This window comes from Cetorhinus maximus, chromosome 4 (assembly GCF_964194155.1).
Source record: "Cetorhinus maximus chromosome 4, sCetMax3.hap1.1, whole genome shotgun sequence".
NCBI classification, from domain to species: domain Eukaryota; kingdom Metazoa; phylum Chordata; class Chondrichthyes; order Lamniformes; family Cetorhinidae; genus Cetorhinus; species Cetorhinus maximus.
Window position 1 is genome coordinate 695,381 of NC_135882.1, and position 18,045 is coordinate 713,425.

The following is an 18,045-nucleotide window of genomic DNA, read 5'->3' on the forward strand; positions in this document are numbered from 1 at the left end:
CCACCTGCCCCAGAACCTGTCCCAATCCCTCAGAAATCTAAAGTCCTCCCTCCTACTCCATTTCTCCAGCCATGTATTTAACTGCTCCATCTTCCTATTCTTGCGCTCACTAACATGTGGCACTGGGAATTATCCTGAGATTATTGCTCTTGAGGTCCTGCTTTTTAATTCCCTTCCTAGCTCCCTAAAACCTGCTTTCAGGACCTCATCCCTTTTCCTACCTATGTCATTGGTCCCAATGTGAACCATGACCTCTGTCTGTTTATCCTCCCCCAAAAGAATGTGCTGCAGCCACTCAGTGACATCCTTGACCCTTACACCAGGGAGGCAACACACCATCCTGGAGTCATGCCTACAGTTGCAGAAATGCCTGTCTGCTCCTCTAACTATGGAATCCCCCACCAATGTGGCACTTCCACTCTTCCTCCTCCCATCCTGTGCAGCTGAGCCACCCGTGGTGCCATGAACTTGGCTCTTGCTACAGTCCCTCTGAGGAACCATCTCACTCACCAGTAAACAAAATGGAAAAATAGAGAGCAGGATAGCCTCAGGGGATTCCTGTACTACCTGCCTGTTTCTCTTAGATACTCTGGTGGTCACCCATTCCTCTCTGCATGTGTCCTTCTTATCTGCTGTGTGACCACCTCTCTAAATGTGTTATCCATGTAATCTTTAGCCTTGCAGATGCACCACAGTGACTCCAGCCGCCGCTCAAGTTCCGCAGCTGGTGAAGCCTCCTGCAGATATAGTCATCAAGGGCACTTTGTGCCTGCACGACTTCCCACATCCCGCAGGTTGCACATTCCACATGGCCGAGCTGCACTGACATTCCTTAAACTTTATATAAAGCGTTTATTACAATATAGTATAATATAATAACTCACCTGTCATTCACTAATCGTCTTCTCTGTGCCGAGTCCAGAAAGGACTATACTTACCAACCAATCAACTTATGGGACTCCTGTGACGTCACTTTTAGATTTTATCTGTAAACTCCCAGTTCTCTTTCTCCACTGCTTTATGGTATCTCTCTCTCCCCAAACTCCTGCTGCTTTGTGGGGTCTCTTATGTTGTTTAGTTAGCTTAATTTAACTACTTTCGGAACTAACTCCAAATAATTCCTATATGTACCTCACCTCTTTCCCCTGTGCACTGAATTCCCATGTGAACCTAATTCGCTACTCACTCAGTCTCCATTTCATTCGGGTGCAATCGCCTGTCTCCTCACGCGCCCCTTACTGATTGTGTGATTTAAAAAGCCTGTCTCTTTTATAGACCCTCTGATGAGTTATTAGTTCGTTTAGCTTCCTGATACAGTAATTCACACCACTTGAACCAACTGCTTTCAGGTGATTGACGGAGAACTGTCACTCCAGGCAGTTCTCTATTTAACATGCTAACCTAACTTACTCGAAGGTCAGTACTATGTCAGATCTTGATTCTTAATCTATAGTTAAAGCCTGAAAAGGATTTACCAGAACTTACCACATGAACCTAATTTGCCACTCACTCAGTCTTCATCTCACTCTGGTGTAGTCACCTGTCTCCTCACACGCCCCTTACTGAATGGCCTATTCTTGTTCCTAAGTCCTATGTTCCTATGTCCTATAATGGTCTCTTATGGGATTGATTACTTACTCCAGTAAAGGTTTGTACCTTAGAATGTCTTAAACACATTCGCAAATGATGCGACCGTTCACATGCAGAATTTCCCAGAGAAGCTCAGTATTTCCCCAGAAGTGCCCCTTTGACATTGATTAGGGTGCTTTGGGGATACAGTTGGGGTAGAGTAGAGATATGTCCTAAAGGCTGGTCCAAGTGACATGAAATCCTCAGTAAGTCAGGATCCAGCTCATATTTCAGCATCCTCGTACTAATGTAACTGTGACCTATGCGCTCCACAGCCTCAGGAATTCAGGCCTGGAAATTTTTCCAGACCATTAAACTAATTATTCCAGTTTTTTGCTTCCTTTTATTATGGACTTCGTCTTACATCACTTTTCGACTATCAATAAGTTTGGAACAGAAATACTAATGCAGCCCTCCAAGTCATAACTAATTCTTCAACTTTATTTGAAAAGGATAAGTATAAGAATATGTTGTGTACACATGGCTGATATATTTATTATGTATTCCATGCTAACTGCTGATAGTATCTCTAAGTGGAGACCCTCAAAATTCCTTTTTAAATTATTTTATCAAACTATATTCTTGCAATTCAAAGAACAAATCTGCATTTATTAGTTCCACACTATTAAAAACAGAACAATTGCTAAACAGTCTGAAGAAGTATTGTTTTGATGACAGTTATTATACTACCTAAAAAGAAAGCACAAAAGGAATGTAAAGGCATAAATCTACCATAAAAGTTTATTTCATATTTCTGTGCAAGAGGAATGATGAGTTTTAGGAATTTAAAAGTTGAAAGAATGCTGCCCTTAAGTGGAACAGTCAAAACTCTAAAAATCTTTCAGTACAAAACTTTTTATCATTTATGTAAAAATGTTGTTATATGTTATAAATGTTACTTATTGCACTTGCTACCCATCACAAGCAGATAATCTACATTTCTAAAGATCTGTTCCAGCAATTCCAGCAAACAAACCATAATTGTTCCCAATAAAACCACTACAATCAAAATTTCATTTCTTAGGGGTCAGTTCATCTATTTTTGTGTGTGTAGTTTTCACCTCAGACTTAGCAACTTTTACAAAATTCTTTTATTTGTAAATGTCATAATTAGTTTAAACATTATCTGAAATGATATAATAGTTTTATACAACTTACAGGAAGTAAACACATCGAATAGATGTTCATTAAGGCGCCTTCCTGAAGAAATAAAAACTCGTCTGAATGACATGAACTTTTCAAAACTTTGTAAAGCTATTAGTTAAAAAATGAAGAGAGAATTTAATCTAAAAATCTGCAGTTTTATATATTCAACTGGCCTGTGATAAGAATAACATTTTAAATAAGTCATGCAAAATATCATGCCTTGCAGTGACAGTCTATATGTGAAGACCTAATTCAGATGTAGAGATTAGCTTACAGAGGGTATTTTGTCAACACACACAGTACAACAAAACAACCATGTCAGTACACAGATGTCCAAATACTTAGGAGCATTAGCTGCACAGGAGAGACTGATATCACATATAGTCTTGCATTGAAAAATGACAAGTTAGAAAGATGAAGGCATACAAAGATTTCCACCATTTGTAGCGCAAACCAATAAATATGGCTAGCAGTGCCTGCATATGAAAATTTAAAGTTTTTGAGCAATGATAATGCTACACAGTAATTTTGAAATGCATTAGTGCAATAATTATCAGATAGCATATGGGTAGAAATGGTCTGCAGTTTGTTACCTGGCACTGAGCCAAGATATGACTTCCAGAGTATGAGATGATTGTAGTTACAGAAACTTCTTAATTCATACTTTCTTGGCTTCCTTCTTGCCTTTAGTTTTGTTGATCTTCCTTGGATTGCCAAGAGCTTGATTTGTGTTCTTTGACCTTGACTTTGGACCACCACTGCGCTCACTACGTCCTGCATTTTGATTTCTTTCTTGCCTGATACGCATCTGCTGTTGCTGGCCTAATCTTTGTTCCCATTGCTAATGAACACAAAATAACAAGATGCCAGTGAAAGGAAACAGTATGGAATAGTCAGCTTTAAATAAGCATCAACTTACTTATCAAATGCGACAAAAGGCTTTTTGTGTCTGCCTTTGGAGAGAGCACCAAGGCAACAATGCATTTGGGTCAAGACAAGTCATTACCTCACGCTACTTTATCAGTAATGTGTGACGTTATCATAATGAAAACTACATTTGGATCTTTTAGCACTGTCTCCTAAGCAATGAAGGTTGTGCTCATTGTCATGAGAGTATAATAATTTTCATAATATTTTTTGGTTTATTATAAAGTAGATTTATGGGGAATCATGTTGTTCTGTTTGTGTGTGTGATTTAATTACATTTTTTAGCCAAGCAGGCTGCAAGTTGAAGTTATCAAAAGGAGTAAGATGTAAAAGTGGCTTTAATATGCTAATGAGTAAACGTGGTTGGGGTCTTAGCATGTAAGGTATGAAGGGAATTTGCATTGTTAGATAGATGAAGGGGGATTTGGTTTTCAAAGGGATCTCTGTCTGTTTACAAATAGCCAGACAGGCAAGCTAAGGAATGTGTTTATTTTTCTCAAGGGTTACTGATAATATATAGTGGCAATATGAAAAGATTTATATTATGAGAAAGGTAAAGTTCCAAAGACATATGGAAACAATGGAATTTACATATTAAAAAGGGAGAAGCATGTATAAAGGAGAATGAGGCTATGTATCAGGAGAAGGCATTGTAACACACAACAAAGGTGTGAGAAACCTCCAAGAACCATCCAGCATTTGTGCATAAACCTGCTGTCTACAGAAACTGAAGCTGGAGAAAGCCATTTTGACTTCCACTGTATAGGGTATTGTGTTAATTTGTTGAATCTGTTTAAAATCTAAAATATCTATTTTTGGAACGTTGCCGTAAAGGGAGTGTAACTGGGAGCCAGGGTATTTAGGGATTTTAGAAGTAATTATAATAGTAATTTGTAGATCTATGTATGTGCTTGAAATCTTTTCTTTTTTTAATAAATAATTTAATTTTAGTTTTTAAAAAAATCTCAAGTTTTGGTGGACTTATTATTTCTGAATTCAGGGCACGCATCTTGAAATAAATATAAATTGCAAAACCGTTGTTATGGCGCGATCAAGTTTCCCTCGTGGATTTGATCTGCCTGGCACACATCATCTGCCGTGTCATAGCATCATTTAAAATAAACTTTACAGAACATTGGTGATCAATCTGTGTAACTTATTATCTCCCCTTTTCTGCACTCTTTTGAAGGCTCCTTACTGAGGCACTGACAGCATGCTTTTGTCTGGAGCTGCTCTATTAATTGATTAGCCCTGACAGTGGATGTTGGCAGATTCTTTGATAATGGGGATTCACAGCCCTAGAACAGAGTGGTGGCAGGAGGAGAAGCGACAGCAGGAGATGGACTGGGAGAAAGAGGGTGGGAGGAGCAGCAGTGGGAGGAGAGGCAGTGGGAGGAGGAGCAGAGTTAGGGACAGGAGTGGCGGGAGCACGACAGGGCAGAAGGAACAGAGACAGAAGGAGGGGCAGCAGCAGGACGATGAGGTCAAGAGGAGCAGCAGCAAGAAGACGGGCAGTATTTTATTTATTTATTTGTTCAGTAAATTCAGAAACAACAAAAAAATTAAGGAGTGACATCACAGGGCAGCAACCAGGTAAATGGTTAATTAGTGTCACAGGATTTTTGCTCTCTGAGCTAGGCAAGTGGTTAAGCTTAGATGAGATAAACTAATTTCATTAATAAAACTAAAATAATTGATTGATTGAAATTTTTTAATTAATTAAATAAATAAATATAGTTAGCGGTCACAGTGACAGAACTGGCATAAAATTGTTCTCCCTTGCTTGTCTGAGACCCAATTGTGTGCCAAATTCTCATGGAGAATTGCTCAGGGAATAGTTAGAATCTGGAATGCACTGCCTAAGGGCAGAATTGTCCCAGATTTGCAATAAGTGCAGTAGCGAGCGTGAAAAAAGACATTTTACCTGCCGTCTGGAATGGCAGCTGTTCAGGTCGTGTCGTCCCCTGCCTGGCACCTCATTAATAATGCATTCACGGAAAACACTCCAGATCGTTCGCGGGCAGGCTCGGATTTGCCCACCACGCCATGACCTCAGCATTTCCTTGCTCCGGGCACCACTTTTAAAGCGCTTTACAGCACATGCCTGCTTCATGTCTCCAGACCAGGACTTCTCTAGGTGACAGATGGCCCCAAAAGCAAAGAAGACGGCAGCCCCCAAATTTAGTGATGCCTCTCTGGGGCGGCTGCTGGATGCAGTGGAAGACCACCATTCTGGCCACAGGAGATCCACCAGAGTGACCAATCCGTCCTGGGAGGTGGTGGCAGCAGCGGTCAGCACCACTGGAGCACAGAGGAGGTCAGTCATCCAGTGCAGGAAGAGGATGAATGGTCTCATCCGTTCCCCAGGGTAAGTCAACCACCTCATCACTCTCAACTCACACACTCACCAACCCATCACACATCCACAGGGATCTCACACCTCAAGGGACAACACCACTCACTCTCACACACACCCTCACATCTCCATCTGGCTCATATCCTCTCGAGCTCACATGCTCATCTCATCCATGGCTCCACTCACCACACAAACATTCCACACAGTGCCATGTGTCCTGCTCTCACTCTCTCCATTTGTTTTCATGCAGGAGAAGCTGGCTCATGGCAGCAGGGAGAGGTCCCAGACCAGGGGGTTGAGTGGCCCACATTAGGCCCCTCACTCACTTTGATGAGTGTGCCATCGCACTGACTGGTGAAGACATGGACCCTGCCTGCGGTGATGGTGAGGTCAGTGGCCACCCACATGAGGATCCTGCACCACATCATCCCTCTCTCAATGCAACTGTGAGTGCTCTCTCTCCTGCTTTTGACTCTGCTGCCATGCACTACTTATCTCTACTTTGGTTCACAGGGAGCTCTGCCAAACAACCAACACCCTCAGCCAGCCAGTCCCTCAGTTCCATCCAGGTCCTCACCTCCAGCCAAGAGGGAACACCACCTCCATTGAAGGAACTAAGCAGCCTGGAAGACCAGTCACAGCGCTTAACCACACCCTCCACCAGCGCAGAGACACACACCTCGGTGGGGCCTAGATCTAGAGCAGGCTCGAGTTCACAATTTGGTGGCCACGGCGTGGACACGTGTCCGCAGCAGGAGGAGGCAGGTTCAGCCGAGCTCCGCGGGAGGGCTGCTGGGGAAGAGGCACCTGTGAGGTCCTGTGATGGACCTCTGGATTCAGCCTTCCAACTCATCGTGGAGAGTCAGCAGAAGGCGGGGAGAACATCATGCAGAGCTGTTGGAAGCCCTCAACAGAGTAGCACGTTGAGTTGGAGGAGAGCGTCCGCCTGCTCTTTGGTGAAGTGGTGCCCACATGTGCGCGTATAGGGGTCTTCATGGGAAGGATGGCAGCACTCTTAAGAAGTCATGTGCACTCGAAACGTTAACACTGTTTCTCTCTCCATGGATGCTGTTAGACCTGCTGAGTTTTTCCAGCATTTTCTGTTTTTACTTCAGATTTCCAGCACACGCAGTATTTTGTTTTAATCTTCCCCCTTCCTCCCCCCTTACACCTACCTCCCCACTTGCTGCATTCTCTCATTACACCCTCCTCCCCTGTTCTCACTCCACCCCGCAACCTCACCCCCAACAACTTTGTCCCACCCCTCCCAACCTCACCCCCCGACACTTTCGCCCCCCTGGGCCAGTGTGTTTTCCTGCTGGTGTAATGGTAAATTGGGTGTGGGTGGCCGATTCCAGTTGGGCTTTACTTTGCATCCCATTACCAGGATGTAAATTGGGCTTCTGCCTCCAGCAGGATTCGCGTTCCACCAGGGATGACATCATTGGATGATCCCACTGCGCTTTCACACCGGCATGAAACCAATTTCTGCCTCTCATGCTGAATTGTCCCCTCCTGCTGCCAACCGGACCTGCCGATTCCGCCCTAAGAGTGTGGTGCAGACAGACTCAGATGTGGCTTTCAAAAGGGAATTGCAGTTATCCTGACTAGTGGCGTGGTTAGTTCTGGAGCACAAGACTTCATTACTACAGCTGGGATGTTTTCAGGACCCATAAACTTTGCTGTACGGCTAGTCCAGTTTAGTTTCTGGTCAATGGTAACCCCCAGGATGTTGATAGTTAGGGATTCAGCAATGGTGAAGCCTTTGAATATCATGGGGAGATGGTTAGATTCTCCCTTGTTAAAGACAGTTGTTGCCTGGCACTTGTGTGACACGAATGTTACTTATCTGTGAGAACACCAAACAGCAAGCCTACAATGCCTGTGTACTCTGTGCATTCTGTAGAATAATAGGTTAATAGTTATGGTAATGAGATAGTAATGTCTATCATGATGTAACAGTAACACCAGCAGTCATGTGCTAGAGACTTTACGGTAGAAGGTATAGTCTGCACACGAGAGATGTGTTTACCTAGTAGCTCATCATGTAAATAGTGTAAATAAAGTAGTTTTGTGTCAGACCAGAGTTATTTATGAATAGAGGGAAACATTCCCAGTATAGATTAGGCCATGAGACAAACTGCAAAATATGGTAGCAGCAGTGGTGACACCAATCTAACAACGATTTGGTGCTTAGAAGGCAAAAATCCTGAAACACTCATCAACCACTTACCTGGTTGCTGCCCTGTGATGTCACTCCTTCATTTTTTTTGTTGTTGTTTCTGAATTTGCTGAATGAAGAAATAAATAAATAAATAAATATTGCCCTTCCTGCCCCTGCTCCTCTTGAGGCCCTCCTCCTGCTGCTGCCCCTTCTCCTGTCCTTACAGCCACAGTGAGAAAGTGGAAGAAGACATACTTTGGTGAGTGGCACACTGGGAATCAGTAGTGATGTCAGCACCAATCAAGCAGTCACTGCTCCTTCTGCAGCCGTTCGAAAACCTGGAAGGTACACAGAGAGGCCAGCTCTGGGGGCTGTGAAAAACAAACCTCCTAACATATCAAGCAGCATTGGGTTTGTGTACCAAAGAGCAGAAGCACCAGGTTAGTTCATTCTTCCATGCCATAGGGCCTGTCGCTGATGATGTCCTCCTGAGACAGGGGGTAGAAGGGACCTCGCAGACCTTGAAACTGTCCTAAAAGTGTTCAATGCATATTTCAGTCCGAAAAAGAACCTCGCCACCCAAGACAAGATTGCTCAGCAGGGGGCGTAGATTGTTTCCAATACAGAAAGACAGGACAATGAAACCGTTCTGTCATTTTTAAAATTTCATTAAAGGAAGGAAGCAACAGAATATCTATGACATGCAGGGGATTCAAAAAATTGGAAATAAACACAGAAATGATGTTACATATTTCTTTGGAGAAGTAAAGGATCATGAACAAGGCTTTTGGTCAGTCACTTTGAAAGTTAAAGGCTTTAAAACTGACTTCAAATTTGACACCAGAGCTGGTGTTACAATACTGGCTGATCATTTGAAATGATTCAACACAGTTCAATCCAGCCATCAAATGTTAAACTGCAAGGTCCAGGGGGTACGAATCTTCAAGTAAAAGGTCAGATAACTGGCACAGGGGTGACAGAGACCCTCTATATCTTGCACAATCAAAGCATTCTGTTACTGAGCAGAAATGCATGCATACAACTGGGCATTCCTGAAAAAAGTGGACAAAGTCCTACAAAAAGACAACAGGACAGAATTTTGCCAAGAATTCTCACAACTCCTCCAGGGGCTTGGTTATCTCAAGCATGAATACCATATTACATTGCTTCTAGGTGCCAAGCCTGTATGTCTATACACTCCCAGGGGGGTATCACACCCACTGCTGCCAAAAGGTAAAGAGGAACTCAATGAAATGTTACATAGAGATGTCACATCACCCGTCACGGAGCCAACCAGGCGGTGTTTGGGGCTTGTAACAGTTCCCAAGCCGAATGGCCAGCTCAGACTTTGAGTAGACCTCATGCAATTAAACAAGACAGTTTAGAGAAAAAATCCATCCTATTGGTCAGTAGATGACAGCTTGGCAAAACTTGACAACAGCCTCCTCTTCACTAAACTCGACGCTAATAGTGAGTTTTGGCAAATACCCCTCAATCAAGAGTTCAGGCTGTTAACAACATTTATTATACTGTTTGGACGGTTCTGTTTTAACTGCCTTCCCTTCAGGATATCATCAGCTCTGTAGATATTCCAGCGAGCCATGTCAAACATTCTGGAAGGAAAACGGAGTAATTTGTCATATAGATGACATGCTTATCCATGGAGACACAAGACTGGAGCATGATCATAGAGTTAGTGCAGTTCTCAAAGTGTTATAAGAGGCAAGCCTCACCTTAAACAAGAAATGTGAGTTTGTGAAAACTACCACTAAATTTTTGGGACACATTATACAACAATAGGGTATAAATGAAAGCCATCAGTGACTTTCCACAGCCAAAGTGTGTTACTGATGTGCAGAGGTTCCTCGGGATGGTCAATCAGGGTTGGCAAGTTCATTCCAAATTTAGCTGCAGCTACTGAAACCCTTGAGAGATCTTTTACAAAAGGGCCAACAGTGGTTTTGGGGAATTGAGCAAACCAACACATTTCAGCGAAAAAAGGCTCACCTCTTCCAATGTGCTGCCGCACTATAATCCCAGATTGCCCACAGTGGTGGCCACCTATGCATCCTCATCAGGCCTTGGAGCTGTACTCATTCAGGTCCAGAAGGATGGTTACAGAAAGCCCGTCTACATTGCCTCCAAGGCATTGACAGAAACAGAGCAACGCTATGCAATTATAGAGAAAAAGGCATTGGCGGTAACCTGGGCATCAGAGAGATTCTCGGATTATTTGATGTGATTATCATTCCAAATTGAGACAGGCCATAAACCGTTGGTCACCCTCCTGAATTCCACAGAGAGCATCAAAATGCCTCTATTCGTACAACGTTTCAGACTTAGGCTGATGCATTACCAGTACATAGCTGTCTATGTGCCAGGGAAATCGCAGACCACAGCTGGTGAATCATCTAGAGCTACACTTCATTACATTGGAACCCAAGGTTTCGTACTCATTTCAGAGGTCGAAGCATTCTCATCAATCATAACAAATTCCCCACCAATCTCTGAGACAAAATTACAAGAACTCAAGAAAGCACAGAAGGAAGATGTGGAGTACACCCAAGTTAGGAAATTTTGCCAAGAGGGTTGATCAAAATATGGTCCAAATGACCAGCTCCTACGAAAACACCATGAACAAAGGAAACATGTAACAACAATGGACAATCTTCCAGTGTACAAGTATCGCATGGTAATAGCCAAGGCTATGAGGGAGGGGATTCTTTTTACAATCTATGGTGGTCATTTGACAATAGCAAATTGTGGGGCTTGTGCACATCAATCTATGTGGTGACCAGGCATTTCAAAGGCAATTCAAGACTTTGCCTTGTCATGCCACCTTTGTGCAATCGACAGCCAGCCCACCCACAGAACCTTTATTACCTCTTTCACCTCTCTTCTATTTTTACTTAGTTCTGTTGAAGGGTCATTCGGACTCGAAACGTTAACTGTGTTCCTCTCCGCAGATGCTGCCAGACCTGCTGAGTTTTTCCAGGTATTTTTGTTTTTGTTTTGGATTTCCAGCCTCCGCAGTTTTTTGCTTTTACCTTTATTACCATCTAGTTTTCCAGATAGACCTTGGAAGAGATTGGGACTAGCCCTCTTTGACTTTCGAGAAAAAGCATATCTCGTCACAGTAGATTATTATTCAAGGTGGTAAGAAGCTACCAGACTCCACACTACAATAGCTGGGACTGCGATAAGGGCATTACAGAATATCTTCTCCACGCATGAGTTTCCAGATGAAGTTGTTTTGGATAATGGACTACAGTTCATGAACGAATACTTCAAGAAATTTACAGATGACTGTGGGATCACACATGTTCCTACTTCTCCTCCCCACCCACAGGCCAATGGAGACGCTGAAAGAGAGGTGAAAGCCATTAAAATTACCAAAAATACCAACCGGAATTCAGCCCTGCTGAATTAGAGAGCTACACCTCAAAATAACAGCTTTTCACCGTCAGAGCTGCTCATGGGCCGAGGACTGAAGACACAAATTCTTTTGCTGCAGCAGAATCTGCAAACCCGAATTTTCAGCAGATGACCATAAATGAATGAGTAATATGGAAAATGGCCTAATTGAAAAACAGAAGAACTGGTATAACTCCAGGCATAGGGTCAAGACTCTAGCCCTCAGTACCAGGTCAGAATATCTGGATTCGAGATGGAAAATCTGAAGGCACAGTCCTTAAACAAATGAAACAACCACGTTCTTATCTCGTTTAATCCCCATTAAAGATGTTCAGAAGAAACAGGAAAGCTCTAATTTTATTAGAGCCTGCCAGACCACATGTGTTTAATTACCACACTCTTTGGGATGATGGTCCGACCATTACATCAATCAACTCACAGAATGCTGACCCAGTCAACGAACCAGTCTAAGACCATCACCCTTGCTCAACAATCATAACAACATGATCAGAGAGAGTTGTGAAGGCACCGCAAAGGCTTAACCTGTGAATTTCAGACTTTGTGGGGAGATGGCGGGAGTGTAAATGTCTTAAAAATAGTTTAAGAAATAGTTTAACATTGTTATTAAAGAAGTTGATATTATACATGGAGGAGATGTAGTATAATGGGTTAATAGTTATGGTAATGACATAGATCATGATACACATCACTAACTGTGACATCAGCAGTCATGTGCTAGAGACTCTGTAGGGCAGATGGAGTAGTCTGCACACTAGAGAGATGTACTTACCTAGTAACTCACCATATATATAGTCTATATAGTTTAAATAAAGTGGTCTTGAAATAACCCACCTGCATTAGACCAGAGTTACTTAAGAGTAGAGGGAAACCTTCCCAGTATAGATTAGACCATGAGACAAATCACAAAACACACTCCTCTGCAGTAGTGAAACCTGAGCAACAAATGCTAGGTGGGAGAAAGGTATAAACAGTTTCCATCTCTGTTGTCTCAAATGTATCCTTTTCATCGCTTGGCAGAACAAGGTCACGACCTCAGAAGTTCTAGAGCATGCTAATTCCATCAGCATACACTCATTGTTAAATCCTGGCTCAGCCACATTCAACGGATGGATAATAGCCATATACCCAAAGACCTTCTGTACAGTGAACTGGCCATTGGGTCACTATCTCCTGGGTGTCCATGCTTCTGCTACAAGACACCTACAATTGAGATATGAAGATGGTGGACATTTATACTGACAACTGGGAGACAGTAACTGACAGCCGTGACCTCTGAAGGCTGACTGTTTGGAGGGGTATTGGAAGAGGCAATTAGAAACAAAAAGCACATCTGCCCAAGAAGAATGCAGAGAGAAAACAGAGGCCAGTACCTTCTCAGCACTGTCTTCCTGAGCAGCAAATGCAGCAGAGGCTGCCATGCCAGAGTGGGTCTCTTGAGCTGCACCAGGTGATGCTTAACATCATTGATACCTCAGGGAAAATCATCATCTCAGGCTGCCAATGAAACTGAAGAAGGAGAATCACAGAGGATAAAATCACAGAATAGTTACAGCACAGAAGGAGCCATTTGGCCTTTCAAGTCTTTACCAGCTCTCTGCAAGAGTAACCCAGCTAATCCCACTCCCACTCCCTTTCCCTGTAGCCTGCAATTTCTTTTCTCTTCAGGTGCTTCAATTCCCTTTCAAAAGCCATGACTGAAGCTGCCTCCACCACACTCTCAAAGGAGGATTGGAAAGTTATGGCCAGTGCCTCCACAATTTCCACCCTTACTCCCCTCAGTAGCCTCGGATGCATCTCATCCAGTCCTTCTGACTTATCAACTTTAAGTACAACCAACTTTTCTAATACCTCCTCACTATCAATTGTTAGCCTATCCAGTGTCTCAACTGCTTCCTCTTTCGTTATACTTCAGCAGCATCTTCCTCTTTGGTAAAGACAGATACAAAGTACTCATTTACTACCTTAGCCACGCCCTCTGCCTCCATGCATAAATCACCTTTTTGGTCCCTAATAATTCTCACCCATCTTCTTGCTACCCTTTTACTATTTTATTGCCTAAAGAAGCTTTTTGGATTAGTTAGCTGCCAGTCTCTTTCCATGGTCTTCTATTCTGTCTCTTTGCATTTCATATTTCCTTTCATTTTTCATTTTTCCTCTGAACTTTCTATATTCAGCCTGGTTCTCACTAGTATTAACAACCTGGCATTTGTCATATACACCCTTTTTATACTTCATATTTATCTCTTTCATTGTCAAGAGAGCTCTGGCTTTAGTTGTCCTACTTTTCCCTCTTGTGGAAATGTACCTCTAGTTTACCTTATCTGAGCTATCTTATCTTTAAGGACAGCCCAATCTTCTGTTACAGTTTTGCCTGCCAATTTTGATTCCAATTTGCTTGAACCAAGTTTGCTCTCACCCCACTGAAATTGACCCTCCTCCAGTTCAACATTCTTATTCTGAATTGCTCCTTACTCTTTTCCATGGCTAACCTAAATCTAATGATACCATGATCACTGTTCCCTAAGAGTTCCCTGACTGACAGTTGATCCACTTGACCCAACTCATTCAACAGAACCCGATCCAGGAATGCCTCCTATCACATTGGCCAGAAAGACGCTGGTCAAGAAAATACTCCTAAACCAGGCTCACCAAACCCTTTCGTGCGAGGGGGTCACTCAAGGGGCTGATGAGCAAATTTTGAAAAGATAAGGTTTGGCGAAACATTAAACATGAATTTCAATAAAATGTTGAGGTATGAAGAAAAGAAACAACTTGATGTGCAAAAATAATATCAAAGCAATAAATTGATAATTTAAAATAATGACCATTAGAGTGTGAAAGGGTCAAATTGTGTTTTTCTGGATCACTCTCAGTTTCACTCACCTTCATCTACATCCACTGTGTGAGTTGGTGTGAATGTGTTGGTCTGTGGGGGTGAGGGTGAGTGCGAACCCTGAGATTGCGAGTGAGCCAGCCTTACACACACACACACACTCTCACTCACACACACTTCCTCATTCACACACACACACTCTCACTCACACACACTCCCTCGCTCACACACACTCCCTCACTCACTCACACACACTCTTGCTCACACACTCTCGCTCACACACACACACAAACTCTCACATACACACACTCCCTCGCTCACACACACTCCCTCGCTCACACACACTCCCTCGCTCACACACACACACACACACTCACTCACACACACACACTCTTGCTCACACACATTCCCTCGCTCACACACACTCACACACACACACACACAGGCACTCTCACACATACACACACAGGCACTCTCACACATACACACACACACAGGCACTCTCACACATACACACACACAAATTCACTCTCACAGATACACACACACTCTCGCTCACACACCTCACTCATTAACACACACATACACTCTCGCTCACACACATTCCCTTGCTTACATCGTGCACTCGCACAATATTTCGCTCGGTGGGCGCACACAACAGTTGGAGGAGCGCCCGTCGACAATTAGGAGGGCAATTAAGTACATTAACAGCCCAATTGTCAGTGACTTTTCATGGCCTGTCCAACCTTACGGTTGGTGGACATGTAAATCGGCCAGGCGGACTTTACACTTTTGATGAAACCTCATCCAAGGGCGGGGTGAAATCCCAGTTAGGATTTAAAATATAAATAGATCTTTGGGAACTTTTTTTCACGAGCTGTGTTTTCAGGAGCTTGATTGTGCTGCTGGAACATGTTTTGCAGCATTTTGGGGTTTTATTTTCTTATTTGCAGGTCTGCAGCTCCTTGTGGCATCTTTCCGCCTTCAGGGAGTTCGCTAGGAGCAATCACCAGCACCCAAAGTGATGTTGGCGCCTGCCTTCTTCCCACCCTCACCGGCAATGCTAAGCTTTTCTCCGGGCGTGGTTCACACTAGCTGCCCGTTAATTAGCCAGCCAGTGTAAGATCGGGGTTGGGGGCCGATTGCAGGCGGAAGCACGTTTCCCATCCACTTCTGGGCCTCCCCGACCAGCAGCCGGTTTCTCTCCCCCCTCCCCCACCATTAGACAGTTTCTCTCTCCCCCCTCCCCCACCATTAGACAGTTTCTCTCCCCCTCCCCCACCATTAGACAGTTTCTCTCCCCCCTCCCCCACCATTAGCCAGTTTCTCTCCCCCCTCCCCCACCAGCAACTGGTTTCTCTCCCCCCTCCCCCACCATTAGCCAGTTTCTCTCCCCCCCTCCCCCACCATTAGCCAGTTTCTCTCCCCCCTCCCCCACCATTAGACAGTTTCTCTCTCCCCCTCCCCCACCATTAGACAGTTTCTCTCCCCCCTCCCCCACCATTAGACAGTTTCTCTCCCCCCTCCCCCACCATTAGCCAGTTTCTCTCCCCCCTCCCCCACCATTAGACAGTTTCTCTCCCCCCTCCCCCACCATTAGACAGTTTCTCTCCCCCCACCCCCACCAGCAGCCGGTTTCTCTCCCCCCTCCCCCACCATTAGACAGTTTCTCTCCCCCCACCCCCACCAGCAGCCGGTTTCTCTCCCCCCTCCCCCACCATTAGACAGTTTCTCTCCCCCCTCCCCCACCATTAGACAGTTTCTCTCTCCCCCTCCCCCACCATTAGACAGTTTCTCTCCCCCCTCCCCCACCATTAGACAGTTTCTCTCTCCCCCTCCCCCACCATTAGACAGTTTCTCTCTCCCCCTCCCCCACCATTAGCCAGTTTCTCTCCCCCCTCCCCCACCAGCAACTGGTTTCTCTCCCCCCTCCCCCACCATTAGACAGTTTCTCTCTCCCCCTCCCCCACCATTAGCCAGTTTCTCTCTCCCCCTCCCCCACCATTAGACAGTTTCTCTCTCCCCCTCCCCCACCATTAGCCAGTTTCTCTCTCCCCCTCCCCCACCATTAGACAGTTTCTCTCCCCTCCCCCACCAGCAACTGGTTTCTCTCCCCCCTCCCCCACCATTAGACAGTTTCTCTCCCCGCTCCCCCACCATTAGACAGTTTCTCTCCCCCCCTCCCCCACCATTAGACAGTTTCTCTCCCCGCTCCCCCACCATTAGACAGTTTCTCTCCCCCCTCCCCCACCATTAGACAGTTTCTCTCTCCCCCTCCCCCACCATTAGACAGTTTCTCTCTCCCCCTCCCCCACCATTAGACAGTTTCTCTCCCCGCCTCCCCCACCATTAGACAGTTTCTCTCTCCCCCTCCCCCACCATTAGACAGTTTCTCTCCCCGCCTCCCCCACCATTAGACAGTTTCTCTCTCCCCCTCCCCCACCATTAGACAGTTTCTCTCTCCCCCTCCCCCACCATTAGCCAGTTTCTCTCCCCCCTCCCCCACCAGCAACTGGTTTCTCTCCCCCCTCCCCCACCATTAGACAGTTTCTCTCTCCCCCTCCCCCACCATTAGCCAGTTTCTCTCTCCCCCTCCCCCACCATTAGACAGTTTCTCTCTCCCCCTCCCCCACCATTAGCCAGTTTCTCTCCCCCCTCCCCCACCAGCAACTGGTTTCTCTCCCCCCTCCCCCACCATTAGACAGTTTCTCTGCCCCCTCCCCCACCATTAGACAGTTTCTCTCCCCCCTCCCCCACCATTAGACAGTTTCTCTCCCCCCTCCCCCACCATTAGACAGTTTCTCTCCCCCCTCCCCCACCATTAGCCAGTTTCTCTCCCCCCTCCCCCACCATTAGCCAGTTTCTCTCCCCCCTCCCCCACCATTAGACAGTTTCTCTCCCCCCTCCCCCACCATTAGCCAGTTTCTCTCCCCCCTCCCCCACCATTAGACAGTTTCTCTCCCCCCTCCCCCACCATTAGACAGTTTCTCTCCCCCCTCCCCCACCATTAGACAGTTTCTCTCCCCCCTCCCCCACCATTAGACAGTTTCTCTCCCCCCTCCCCCACCATTAGACAGTTTCTCTCCCCCCTCCCCCACCATTAGACAGTTTCTCTCCCCCCTCCCCCACCATTAGACAGTTTCTCTCCCCCCTCCCCACCAGACTCACTGGTGCCAACAGGCCATATTTTCAGGCCTCAGGCTGAAGAAAGCTGCTCCTCCAATTGAGAGATGTTCTGTCCCACATTTGCTGCTGATTGGCTCACTAGTGATCCTAGCAACAGCAAATGCGGGAGAGAGGTGGCCTGTGATTGGAGGAGCATTTCTTTGCATAATGTTCGAATTCTCTTACCAACATTTTGAACATGGGGACAGTGGGCCAAATGGAGAGGCCTGGCAAACTGGATAGTGGCCTGTCCTAAACACACTTCAGAAATTCCTCCCCCTCTGCTCTTTACACTATTATTATCCAAGTCAATATTAAGATAATTAAAATCCCCCATTTTCACTACTATATAGTGTTCATATCTCTGTTATTTTCTTGGAAATTTGCACC

The 18,045-nt window shown here is 45.1% G+C and overlaps 1 protein-coding gene across 1 annotated transcript in view; it reads right to left on the minus strand.

Moving 5' to 3' along the window:
- Nucleotides 1-2,702: 2,702 nt before the first annotated feature.
- The window catches only part of LOC144679288 (secreted frizzled-related protein 4-like), a 58,053-nt gene continuing 42,710 nt past the window's right edge, over nt 2,703-18,045 (minus strand). Inside the window, exon 6 of the mRNA XM_078539669.1 lies at nt 2,703-3,616. Within this exon, the coding sequence (XP_078395795.1) occupies nt 3,434-3,616 (183 nt within the window). The 3' untranslated portion in view covers nt 2,703-3,433. The remainder of the gene's footprint in view (nt 3,617-18,045) is intronic.